At 35.5% G+C, this 13,100-nt stretch overlaps 1 protein-coding gene across 2 annotated transcripts in view; it reads left to right on the plus strand.

The window, feature by feature from the left end:
- Positions 1–13,100, plus strand: part of LOC306845192 (lipoma-preferred partner-like) — a 188,171-nt gene that overhangs the window by 135,304 nt on the left and 39,767 nt on the right. For both annotated transcript variants that reach the window (XM_079377842.1, XM_079377843.1), the window contains exon 7: positions 9,022–9,103. In XM_079377842.1, the coding sequence (XP_079233968.1) occupies positions 9,022–9,103 (82 nt within the window). The remainder of the gene's footprint in view (positions 1–9,021; positions 9,104–13,100) is intronic.

Raw genomic sequence — 13,100 nt, forward strand, 5'->3', positions numbered from 1 at the left:
CTTTCATTTAGGACTGGTTTTGTGTTTCTATTTGCTTCTGATTAATCGTAAGCCTTATTTATCCGAAAGTAGGCACCTAATTTTTTGAGTGAAAAAAGCATTTTATATGAATAATTTTCATAATATGAAATGAAAAATTATGAAAATTTGCACTGTTTCTCACACTAGTGTACTTTAATGTATAATCAGGAAGTTTGCTTTTAAATGCTTTTATTTTGTACAAAATTGCAAAAAGTCACACTCGTGGTGTTCCCGGTCAAAAATGACCGGACTCCAAACAACTGCTTATAAATCTGTCAATATGCTATATTATCACCAAATATTGGATTCAATCTTTTTGTCAACTTGTTTTCTTTCATTTAGGACTGGTTTTGTGTTTCTATTTGCTTCTGATTAATCGTAGGCCTCATTTATCTGAAAGTAGGCACCTAATTTTTTGAGTGAAAAAAGCATTTTTTATGAATAATTTTCACAATATGAGAGAAAAAATTATGAAAATATGCACTGTTTCTCACACTAGTGTACTTTAATGTTTAATCAAGAAGTTTGCTTTTAAATGCTTTTATTTTGTACAAAATTGCACAAAGTAACACTTGTCAAAAATGGCCGGCCATTGAAAGTGAATGGGGAAGAATGAAAGAAACAACTAGTGTTCAGGAGCATGTTGTGCTTGCAAACATAAATGCCTTGGACCAGTGCGTGCATGTATACTCATGCTATCACACACACACACACACACACACACATCTATGCATACAAACTATTGTATTACACTTATTTCATCCTACCCTGAACTGTATGCAATATGCTTTTATGAATCTCATATTATAACTCTCTCTCTCTCTCACACACACACACACACAATGCACGCAAATGCTCAAACTGCCTTGTCTTTGGCCTGCATTGACTTTTTTTCCATCCCTCGACCAGAACGTTACATCAACTTCAGCTGGGTCCTCAAAATCAGAAGATTGCTTCTTTTCAGTTGTTGCAAGGTTTTCAGCTTGTCCAGTGATATTTTTATCTTCCAATATATCTTGCAATGCATCGTCACTGTAAAATTCTTCTTCAGTTGTCTCTTCCTCGTGTAAATGACAAGCAAGGCACTGTGAGGCATTTGTATGCTCTAGCATTTAATTGTAAACTTTTGTTTACTCTGAGAGAACACGAAAGCCTCTAAACATATTGTCATAATGTTTTGTCTAGTACGGAGCCGCTTAGAGCTCATGGTGGTGGAAAGATTTCGGGGTGGGTGAAAAAAAATCGGGGTGGGAGGAAAAAATATTTTTCAAATCTTTTGCGTTCCCTCGCAAAACTTTGCGTTCTCTCGCAAAGATGTTTGCGTTCCCTCGCAAAACTTTGCGTACATATTTGCGAGAGAACGCAAACATCTTTGCGAGAGAACGAAAACATCTTTGCGAGAGAACACAAAGTTTTGCGAGAGAACGCAAACATCTTTGCGAGAGAACACAAAGAACGCATACATCTTTGCGAGAGAACGCAAACATCTTTGCGAGAGAACACAAAGTTTTGCGAGAGAACACAAAGTTTTGAGAGAGAACGCAAACATCTTTGCGAGAGAACGCAAACATCTTTGCGAGAGAACACAAAGTTTTGCGAGAGAACGCAAACATCTTTGCGAGACAACACAAAGAACGCATACATCTTTGCGAGAGAACGCAAACATCTTTGCGAGAGAACGCAAACATCTTTGCGAGAGAACACAAAGTTTTGCGAGAGAACGCAAACATCTTTGAGAGAGAACGCAAACATCTTTGAGAGAGAGCGCAAACATCTTTGCGAGAGAACACAAAGTTTTGCGAGAGAACGCAAACATCTTTGCGAGACAACACAAAGAACGCATACATCTTTGCGAGAGAACGCAAACATCTTTGCGAGAGAACGCAAACATCTTTGCGAGAGAACGCAAACATCTTTGCGAGAGAACACAAAGTTTTGCGAGAGAACGCAAACATCTTTGAGAGAGAACACAAAGTTTTGCGAGAGAACGCAAACATCTTTGCGAGAGAACACAAAGTTTTGTGAGAGAACGCAAACATCTTTGAGAGAGAACGCAAACATCTTTGAGAGAGAACGCAAACATCTTTGCGAGAGAACGCAAACATCTTTGCGAGAGAACGCAAACATCTTTGAGAGAGAACGCAAACATCTTTGCGAGAGAACACAAAGTTTTGCGAGAGAACGCAAACATCTTTGCGAGAGAACGCAAAGTTTTGCGAGAGAACGCAAACATCTTTGCGAGAGAACGCAAACATCTTTGCGAGAGAACGCAAAAGATTTGAAAAATATTTTTTCCTCCCACCCCGAATTTTTTTCACCCACCCCGAAATCTTTCCACCACCATGAGCTCTAAGGGGCTCCGTAGTCTAGAATATGTGGTGAAAGAAAAGATTATTTTTGAGGTCAATGCAGGCTAAAGACAAGGCAGTCTGAGCATGTGTGTGTGTGTGTGTGTGTGTGTGTGAGAGAGAGAGAGAGAGAGAGAGATCCTTTTTTATTCATAAAAGGATATTGCATGCAGTTCAGGGTAGGATGAAATAGGTGTAATAAAATAGTTTGTATGCATGGATGGATGGGTGTGTGTGTGTGTGTGTGTGTGTGTGCGCGTGCGTGTGTGCGCATGTGTGTGTGTGTGATAGCTTGAGTATAAATGCATCCACACATGCAAAGGTCCAAGGTCTTTGTTTGCAAGCACAACATGCTCCTGAACACTAGTTGTTTCTTTCATTCTTCCCCATTCACTTTCAATGGCCGGCCATTTTTGACAAGTGTTACTTTGTGCAATTTTGTACAAAATAAAAGCATTTAAAAGCAAACTTCTTGATTAAACATTAAAGTACACTAGTGTGAGAAACAGTGCAAATTTTTATAATTTTTTGTTTAATATTGTGAAAATTATTCATAAAAAATTATTTTTTCACTCAAAAAATTAGGTACCTACTTTCAGATAAATGAGGCTTACGATTAATCGGATGCAAATAGAAACACAAAACCAGTCCTAAATGAAAGAAAACAAGTTGACAAAAAGATTGAATCCAATATTTGGTGATAATATAGCATAATGACAGATTTATAAGCAGTTGTTCGGAGTCCGGTCATTTTTGACCGGGAACACCACGAGTGTGACTTTTTGCAATTTTGTACAAAATAAAAGCATTTAAAAGCAAACTTCTTGATTAAACATTAAAGTACACTAGTGTGAGAAACAGTGCAAATTTTCATAATTTTTTCTCTCATATTGTGAAAATTATTCATAAAAAATTATTTTTTCACTCAAAAAATTAGGTACCTACTTTCAGATAAATGAGGCCTACGATTAATCGGATGCAAATAGAAACACAAAACCAGTCCTAAATGAAAGAAAACAAGTTGACAAAAAGATTGAATCCAATATTTGGTGATAATATAGCATATTGACAGATTTATAAGCAGTTGTTCGGAGTCCGGTCATTTTTGACCGGGAACACCACGAGTGTGACTTTTTGCAATTTTGTACAACATAAAAGCATTTAAAAGCAAACTTCCCGATTAAACATTAAAGTACACTAGTGTGAGAAACAGTGCAAATTTTTATAATTTTTTGTTTAATATTGTGAAAATTATTCATAAAAAATGCTTTTTTCACTCAAAAAATGAGGTACCTACTCTCGGATAAATGAGGCCTACGATTAAACAGAAGCAAATAGAAACACAAAACCAGTCCTAAATGAAAGAAAACAAGTTGACAAAAAGATTGAATCCAATATTTGGTGATAATATAGCATAATGACAGATTTATAAGCAATTGTTTGGAGTCCGGTCATTTTTGACCGGTAACACAAAAGGCGTGACCGGAGTCCGAACACAACCAGAGGGTTAATCCCAGTCTTCTGACATGAATCACTTCATTTGTTGAACATGACCAAATTCACACTATTGTTGAAAAGTTTGAGGTGAGTTCATTTTTAAATCTAGTTTTAATGTAGTAATTTATATTTGTGATGCATTACTTGGATGAAATTACTTAAGCCTTTAGTGTCACATGATCATACAGAAATCATTCTAATATGCTGATTGATTCGGTACTCAGGTAATATTTATTATTATTATCAACGCTGAAAACAGTTGTGCTGCTTAATTACTCACTCTCAAATCAAATCAAAACATTAATCAACTCATGCTTACAGAGCCCCAATCAAATATGGCAACAAACCTCAGTGGCTCCTGAATAGTAACATCATAATTAAGTCACATGGCATGTGAGAACCAATGAGGTTTAATGTTATTTAATGAATTTTTATTTCCCTTCAGCATAAACTAAGGAAGGCGTACTGCATTATTGGCAGAGTGTATAGAATGTGTTCATACTGATTAATTAACAAAAAGATTATCAGTCAGCACTTATTAATAGAGGGATTAGAGGCTTGCCAAAGGAAACGATCGAGTAACTGCCTTGTCTTTAGATAACAGTCAGTATCCAATACAAGCCAGGGAAATCACACCTTTTAGAGCCACATGAGTATCACAATTAGTTGTTCCTTTTGGAAGAAGAGGAGGAAATGACTCCTCAGGGAATAATTTTTATGGGAGAAAACACTGACCTCATGCTAGCAGAAATGCAAATCATAACCAGGTTCTTGAAAGACCAGCGCAAGTGTGTTGAGCATGTGAGAGATGTGCTTTTACACTGAAAGTGAGTATTTCCGTTATGGCACAGAGTACTGTAAGCCTTTATTAAGTCAAATTTGGTTCAGAAGTCTGTTTACATCTTTCTTGCCTCTTACCACCTTCTGTCTGTCACTCTATCTTGCACTCCTGTCTTGATTTTGAATGACTCATACAACTCACATGAAGGATCATGTGACACTAAAGACTGGGTGCTGAAAATCCAGCTTTCCTATCACAGGCAGAAATAAATTTTTAAAATATGCATAAAAAACAGTTATTTAAAACTGTAATATTACTTTTTTGATTAATATTACTGTTTTACTGTATTTTTGATCAAATAAATGCAGCACTGGTGAACATAAGCCACTTCTTTAAAAATATTTAAACGGTAGTGTCTGAACATCCACAGAAATCAGTAGTTAAGTTGGATATTTTTAACAAAATTGTTTATGTAACCCAAATTTTTAACTAATATTTCACAATTTCACAAAAATCACAATTAATATAATCACAGTAATATAATAATAATAATAATAACTTTATTTTTATATAGCTCTCAAAGCGCTTTACATAATAAAACAAACAAGTAAAAATCCACACAAACAAGACAACCAATTAAAAACAAACTAAGATACAACTTAAGATCAAAACAGTCAAGAGTCATCTGCACCCTCCACAAACTTGCACTCAGAAATACACAATAAAGAATTGCCCCTTACAACTTGCATTTGTTTTCCCTTATACAGTGTGTGCAGAATTATTAGGCAAGTTGATATTCTGGTTATATTTTTTTTCCAAGAACATTTTACCGATTCCAAACCACATCGATCTTAATAACTACTGTCGACTTTGTATTTAATCATTTATAAGTGATATATATATATATATATATATATATATATATATATATATATATATATATATATATATATATATATATATATATATATAAAATTGTCCATGAAGGCTGAAAGTCAAAAACTCCTTATTTCAGGTGTGCAGAATTAGTAGGCAGGTTTTCTTTTACAGGTAAAATGAGCCAAAAAAGAGATTGAACTCAAGAATAAAAGTAAAAAGAAATGATTAAATGCCCATGAGAAGGATGCAATAATAATGCAATAATAGAATTAGCAAAGTTAAGGCATGACCATTGGTCAGCGAAATGCTCGTTGGGTCAGCATGGTCAGAAAAAAACAGGTGGAGAAGAAAAGACACATTATCTGCAAGAGAATTAAGAATTAATGTGAAGAATTAGGTGAGAAAGCATCAGGAACCATTTAGTCTCCAGCGCCAACATTTTCCAGAACTGCAACCTTCCTGGAGTTCCCAGAAGTGGAATGTGTCAAGTTCTCAGAGACCTTGCTTGGGTAAAAAATTCTTTAAAATGACCCTCACTTAATAAGAATAACATGCTGAAGTGTTGTGAAATACATGAAGACTGATTTTGTATAGCTTTATGGACAGATAAGTTGTGCGTGACTCTTGAAGGACCAGCATCACATCCTCTTGTGCCACTGTTTGAAGAATTTATCTTCCAGAATCTGGCAGTAAGTTTTGGGAGCTCATTTTTAATCAATCCACATTAATTATTAATTCTTTTGCAGATAATGTGTCTTTTCTTCTCCACCTGTTTTTTTTCTGACCGTGCTGACCCAATGAGCATTTCGCTGCCCAATGGTCATGCCTTAACTTTGCTAAATCTTTTATTGCATTAGTATTGCATCCTTCTCATGGGCATTTAATATTTTTTTTACTTTTATTCTTGAGTTCAATCTCTTTTTTTGGCAAATTTTATAGCCAATTTTATTAATTTTAATCTTGGAAAAAAATATGACCAGAATATCAACTTGCCTAATGGTTGCCACGGGGGAAGTTGTGGCCTAATGGTTAGAGAGTCGGACTCGTAATCCAAAGGTCACGGGTTCGAGTCTCAGGCTGGCAGGGATTGTAGGTGGGGGGAGTGAATGTACAGCGCTCTCTCCATTCTGCACACACTGTAGTTGGTAGAAGGAAGATGGACATATCACAGTTTGTGAATATAATATGAATATAAAATATAGTGTTTTCTACAGCAGTAGATTCTTTGGTTGATTAAACTTTCTTCATTCACACACGAGTCACGGGTCAAAAGGCCAGGACATCCAATGTGGTCTGTGTTTGGGGGCTAAAAGTGGATGCATAAGTTTAATTCCCCTTTCCTTAATGTTTTTCTATAATGCTAAATATAATGCAAATGCTAACATATATAAATAACAGTTTATGATACAATTCGTACACACAGAGAGATAATTATACACAGCACTCTTTTTAATTAGTTGTTTTTCTTGTCCACAATAATCCACTGTGCCCACTCAGACTGTTAAATTACATGTCAAATTGTCATAAACCACATGGAGCGATTGAGAAACTCCACACATCATAGTTCTTGAAAACATCGAGGTCCCTCATTCTGTGAAGGGATACGAGCCCACCTGGATACCCAGACACAGGTTAACAAATAGATCTGCAGAAACTTTCCTGAGCACTCCTTGATAGTTTACATCCATCCACAACATTCTGTGTCCATATACGAGTAATTAACCCCCACCATAATAATTAGCTGTCTTCAGGAAGTGGAGATATGCTGAATTAAAAGTTTTTGTGTGGGCTTTCGCCACATGAAAGTTTTCATTAGTTTCCCTCCCACTGTCTGTGTGAAATGCCATCACCGGCTCTGTATCTTACTGACAGAACGAGTCTCACAGGCCTGACAGCGTGCAGATTGGTGCAGGAACTTGTGACAAGAAAGGAACTGCATGAGTGATTTCAGGGCTGATAAAGTTGTTGCTAAACTGAGGCAGAACGAGTGTTTTGTGTCTGTTGGTCAGAGGGAGGGAACCAAAGGTTGTGATTTGTGTCTGTAATTGGTGTTTTTATACGAACGCTTCTCATATTGGGATATCCTGTGTTAACACCAACACCAGAGGCATCCAGACCTCTGGCTCCGTTTTTCTTTAACCCTGGTGATTTGCAGAACTGTGTGTTTTTTGTAATTGAACAGGGTTGTTGATGTGTTTTTTTGGAGTGGTTTCCTGTTTGACCTTATTTTGCACCGGTAAACGGTCATTGTATGATCTTTAATGGTTTTGGATGCAAAAGCCCTGACATTTGGTTAGGATTCTGATTGTTTGTTTGTCAGTCTGTATGTGGGTCACCTGACTTGGTCATTTTTATCGTTTGGTTAAACGAAACGGAAAACCGAGGCGTGATATGTTGAGCAGTACCTATTTTTGCCTAAATTAAAGCTATAATATGTAATTCCTTTACCGCTAGTATATAAACTCTTACGCCTGAAATGTCTTGACATCCTCCACAGATGAGATTTGAACATGGTAATTTACAATGTTACCACTGCCGCCATGTCACTCAGACATGCTCAGGCACAAAGAGTAAATTGTGACTTGTAATATGTGATTTCTAAGGCAGTCTTCTTTAGCCTCAGTACTTTCGCTTTTCATGCATCTATGTCACATGCTAAATGTTTAAAATGTTTAATAGTAAAAAAGCTGTTTTATGGTCTTTAAGCACATATTTAATCCCTAACGAGTGTAATTGCAGTAAAGAAAATAATAAATAAATCTTTGTCTAATATGATAATAATGTAGATTAGATTTTCCCAATAAATAAATATATATAAACAGCACAACCATTTTAAACTATGCAGCATTGGTGAGCAAAAGAGACACCTTTCAAAAAATAAAAAGTATTATGAAAATAATACCGCTAACCTTTGAACTGGAGTCTAAGTGTAAATTTTACAAAATAATGATGCTTGTTTGATGCATTAATTCTAATAAAATTCCATCCCATTCCAATTTCATAGCCCACTGCAAAATCTTGAAATACAAACAAACAAACACAACATACAGTACTTCAGCTCAGCTCTATTGCCAATACAATTATAGGACCAACCTGTCATTTAAAAACAAGCTGTAGATGAATTTAATGAAGTTCATCACAGTAAGGTTTTGCTTGTTTGAGTGCTTTGAGAAAACGCAGTTGCCAAAGCCTTCACTTTACCTTCTGAAACCTCAGCAACAGTCTTGACGTCTGAGTTATTTGTTAGACTGACGATCTCGTTAGGCTGATGATCCATCTAATTAAGAGATGCTTGTGCACATCCATGAAAATCTGTTGCATCAACTCATCATTTAATTAGCCTGGCGTTATCTTATTATGGTAAACTACACCGTGTTTTATAGAATGTTTGTGAGATTTGTGCTCCTCTGCATTTTGCATACAAGCTGATTAGTGTGTGATTGAGTGTGTTATACATGATGTATAACCCTGGTGTGTATCTTTGCTGTGGTTTAGGGTCGTCCTGAGGAGGAACTGGACCGTCTGACAAAGAAGATGCTGTTTGACATGGACAACCCCCCCTCTGAGGAGTATTTTGGTATGTGACCAGTTTACCTCACACAAACCTGCTTTCATACAGCCATTAGAAATAACCATTTGCATAAAAGCAATGGCAAAACTGGCCAACTTAAGTGTCCAAAAGTGTCAAAAATACTTTTTAGGGTCATTATTGGGGTTACCAATCATCTTCTATTTCTGGGACATGTCCTGGCCGGGATTTCTAAACTTACCTAAAATGTCCAGGTTTTGGCTTTGTTTTCTTATTGACTTGCTCTCTGCAGTCCGCATACATTATATGTATGTCTATTTGCATTGCTTTGACCATTCTCTGTAGATCCCACCTTCTTACATGCCATGGTTGGTTAATTATGTTTACGCTATTGGTTAAACAGTTTTTTCAGTCGCTACCTTCAGCTAGTATGAAAACAATAGGAAAACAAATCCAAAACCGGGACATTTTAGGCAAAAATTAAATAAATCCTGGCCAGGGCATGTCTGGGAACACGTTCACCCTATGTATGTAGTACATTTGTGTGCTTGTGTGTGTGGTACACGTAACATTTCCATCATGATTGAAAAGGATGTGGCAATGATGTCATTTTATCTATATATTGACCTTTGTTTTGTGTTCTTTACACGATGACACAAGCAAACATTATTTCCTGTCTTTTTGGACAGTTCAGTATTCAGTTCCAAGTCTGTTCCAAGTTCAGTTCCAAGTCTGTTCCAACACACCTGTGTGCAATTATCAAGGGTTCTTGAAGATCTTAATTAGCTGGTTCAGGCGTGTTTGATTAGGGTTGGAGCAGAAAGTCAGATCTCCTGGAATAGGACTGGGAACACCAGGTTTTGTTTTGCAGAAGTGCGATTAAGCCTAAAGTATGTGTTGTAGCGTGTGAATGTTTTGCTATATTCACATTCGTCCCTCCACCCCCAGTAGTCTGAGCTTCCCTCTTTTTACCGTAAGTGTCAGAAGACATTCCCTGCACTTCTTACCATCAGCTCTTACTGTCAGCTTCTGTTTTCACCCTTTAGTTGGGAAACAAAGCTCTCTGCTTTATATATCTACAGTACTTCCTCTGTCTGAGAAATCAGATTTCAATAACTGTTTTTAATTTAGTACTGGTTGTAGTAGTAGTAGTAAATGAAAAACAAATGTGTATATATACACTTCTACTAGTTTTAGACGCGTAAGATTTTTTCATTTTTGAAAAGTTTTTAAAAGGAGTCTCTTCTGCTCACTTAGCCTGCATTTATTTGATCAAAAATACAGCCAAAACAGTAATATTGTGAAATATTTTTGCAATTTAAAATAACTGTTTTCCATTTGAATAATTTTAAAATGCAATTTATTCCGTGTCACATGATCATTCAGAAATCATTCTAATATGCTGATTTGCACAAGAAACATTTATTGTTATTATCATTGTTTAAAACAGCTATGTAAAAAAAATTTCATGTTTCTTTGATGAATAGAAAGTTCAAAAGAATAAATAAATAAAAAAATAGAATTTTTGAATGGAATTTGAATGTGTAATGTTACAAAAGCTTTCTGTTTCAGATAAATGCTTTCCGTTTGAACTTTATAGTTAGTGTAACTTTCTAGGTATATGCAAGAATCTAAAATATCTACATTTAATTTAACTTAAAAATGTTTTAGAATATAATAAAATACAAATAAATGCTCTCTACTGCTATTTTTTTAAAGATTAATATCATTTAATATAATCTAAATTATATTTAAAAAGCCTCTAACACTAGCTTTCTCTAATCCTTTTCTATTCTATCTATTTGTTTTCTTTTTATTTAATAAATAATTATTTAAAAAAAATCCTTGCTATGTGTACCGCGTTAAGCTATCTGTCATAGCACTTGTATATCATTGCTCTTTTGTTGATTTTGATTGCTTCCATTGTCCTCATTTATAAGTTGCATTGGATAAAAGCGTCTGCTAAATGACTAAATGTAAATGTAATATTATATAAATGTGATTATATCATATTTCCTCATTGATATGAAAGCCCCTAACCTCACAATCCTATATTTCCAAGCATGAAAACAAAAGCTGTTACATGTTTTTACTTTATATTGACATGCACTTTCATTCTGAAGTGCTTAGTTCGCCTGTATGTAAAAAAAAAAACTGGTTTGCATGAAGCAAGGTGTAAGGGTTAAACGAAATAAGAGAGAGGTTGGGTTGGGCTGATGTGTCCTGCTTTCATCAGGACATGTGTCAGCAGCAAGTTGCCTGGAGTAAACGTGTGGCACGAGTGCACATTGCACAGTCACACGCACACACACACGCAGACATATATATGCGCAGTGTTTTGCAAACCCTAGAGGGAGGTTGTAAGCTGGCTAGTGAGCCTGTAAATGGGTCTGTGTGAACCCAGGTCAGCCAGGTATACCCAGTCACTGAGAATGTCACACACAGGCAGCATCTAACCAAGAGCACAGCACTCCTGGGATTTAAGAGAGGGGCTAAAAGAGGAAGAAAGCCAGGGGTGTGATGAGGTTAAAGAAAGTAAGAGAGAGGAAGAAGCATCATTGTATGTGAAGCTCAAAGTCCCTATGCAATTTTGGCTTTTAGTTTATGTCTGTTAGCTTAGTGGCAATCTGTATTATAGTGTACTACTAAAAGATGAGCAGATATACAGATTTAAAAGCTCTACTGGGAGAATAGCACTTTCCATAGGACACTTTCTATTATATATACTTTTTTGTGAAGCATTAGAAACACAAATCTCAAATGCTAAACTAATAAAAAAAAAACTAAATAAAATAAATGATTTACTGTATTAAAAAATGCACTGTAAAATAAAGCGTCAAAGAGAAAAGAGAGAGAAAAAAAACTGGCAGCTGAATAATTCTGTAAAAATACATTAAAACTTACAAGAACTAAGAATTTTGTAAACAAAATACCATCAAATGTAATGTCACCCAGGAAATTCAGTTTTTCACTGTAAATTATAAGATGACTTGTACTTTTTTAATTCCAAAAATGGTACATTTAAAAGAAATTTACTGTAAACTTACATTAAATGTAATGTGAATATAATTGTTTTCCCCTGTATAATGAGAGGGAACTTCTTAGCATTTTTATATTCTTTCACAATTCAATTTCTTTTACATTTTTTTTTAGAGTGTTTACATTTTTTTTACTTGACTGGAAAATATTTTTATTTTATTTTATATTTATTTTGTTATGTAAAGGGATAAATCACCCAAAAATGAAAATTCTGTCATTAATTACTCACCCTAATGTCGTTCAAAACCCGTAAGACCTCCGTTCATCTTCGGAACACAAATTAACAACGTAAATAACGTATGCTGTTCTGTGTCAGCTGCGCCATGCGGATACGTTGTTTTCGTTCAGATCACAGTGTAAACAACATAGACAACGTATCCGCGTGGCGCAGCTGACTCAGAACAGCATACGCTGTTTACATTCAGTGGATACTCTCCAAAAATGGCGCCAGGGTGATGCGAAGGATACGAATTGTTGAATAACGTAGTTATTTTTCTTTTCTTTCACACAAAACGTAATCTCGTAGCTTCGTAAAATTACGTTTGAACCACTGATGTCACATGGATTATTTTACCGATGTCCTACGTTTCTGTACCTTGACCGCCTTGCTGTCTATGCAGGGTCAGAAAGCTCTCAGAATTCATCAAAAATATCTTAATTTGTGTTCCGAAAATGAACGGAGGTCTTACAGGTTTGGAATGACGTGAGGGTGAGTAATCAATTACAGAATTTTCATTTTTGGGTGAACTATTCCTTTACCATTTCTTTCACTAAACACTTAAAAAAGGGAAACAAAGAATTCATACTTTTTTTGGCCAATTAAATGTTCTCTAGAATATCTGTTCATAAAGCAATAGCAAGTAGCAAAATTTGTTTTTGCCAAACTGTAATTTAAAAGCAGCCCTTTGATTTGATCTCAATGTCCTGTTTCAAAAGGAATATTTTGAAAAGTAAAGAAAATTGTTTTAATGGGGTCTATAATGTCAAAACAAGACATACATAAAGC

Source organism: Barbus barbus (assembly GCF_936440315.1).
Source record: "Barbus barbus genome assembly, chromosome: 25".
In the NCBI taxonomy this organism is placed as follows: Eukaryota; Metazoa; Chordata; class Actinopteri; order Cypriniformes; family Cyprinidae; genus Barbus; species Barbus barbus.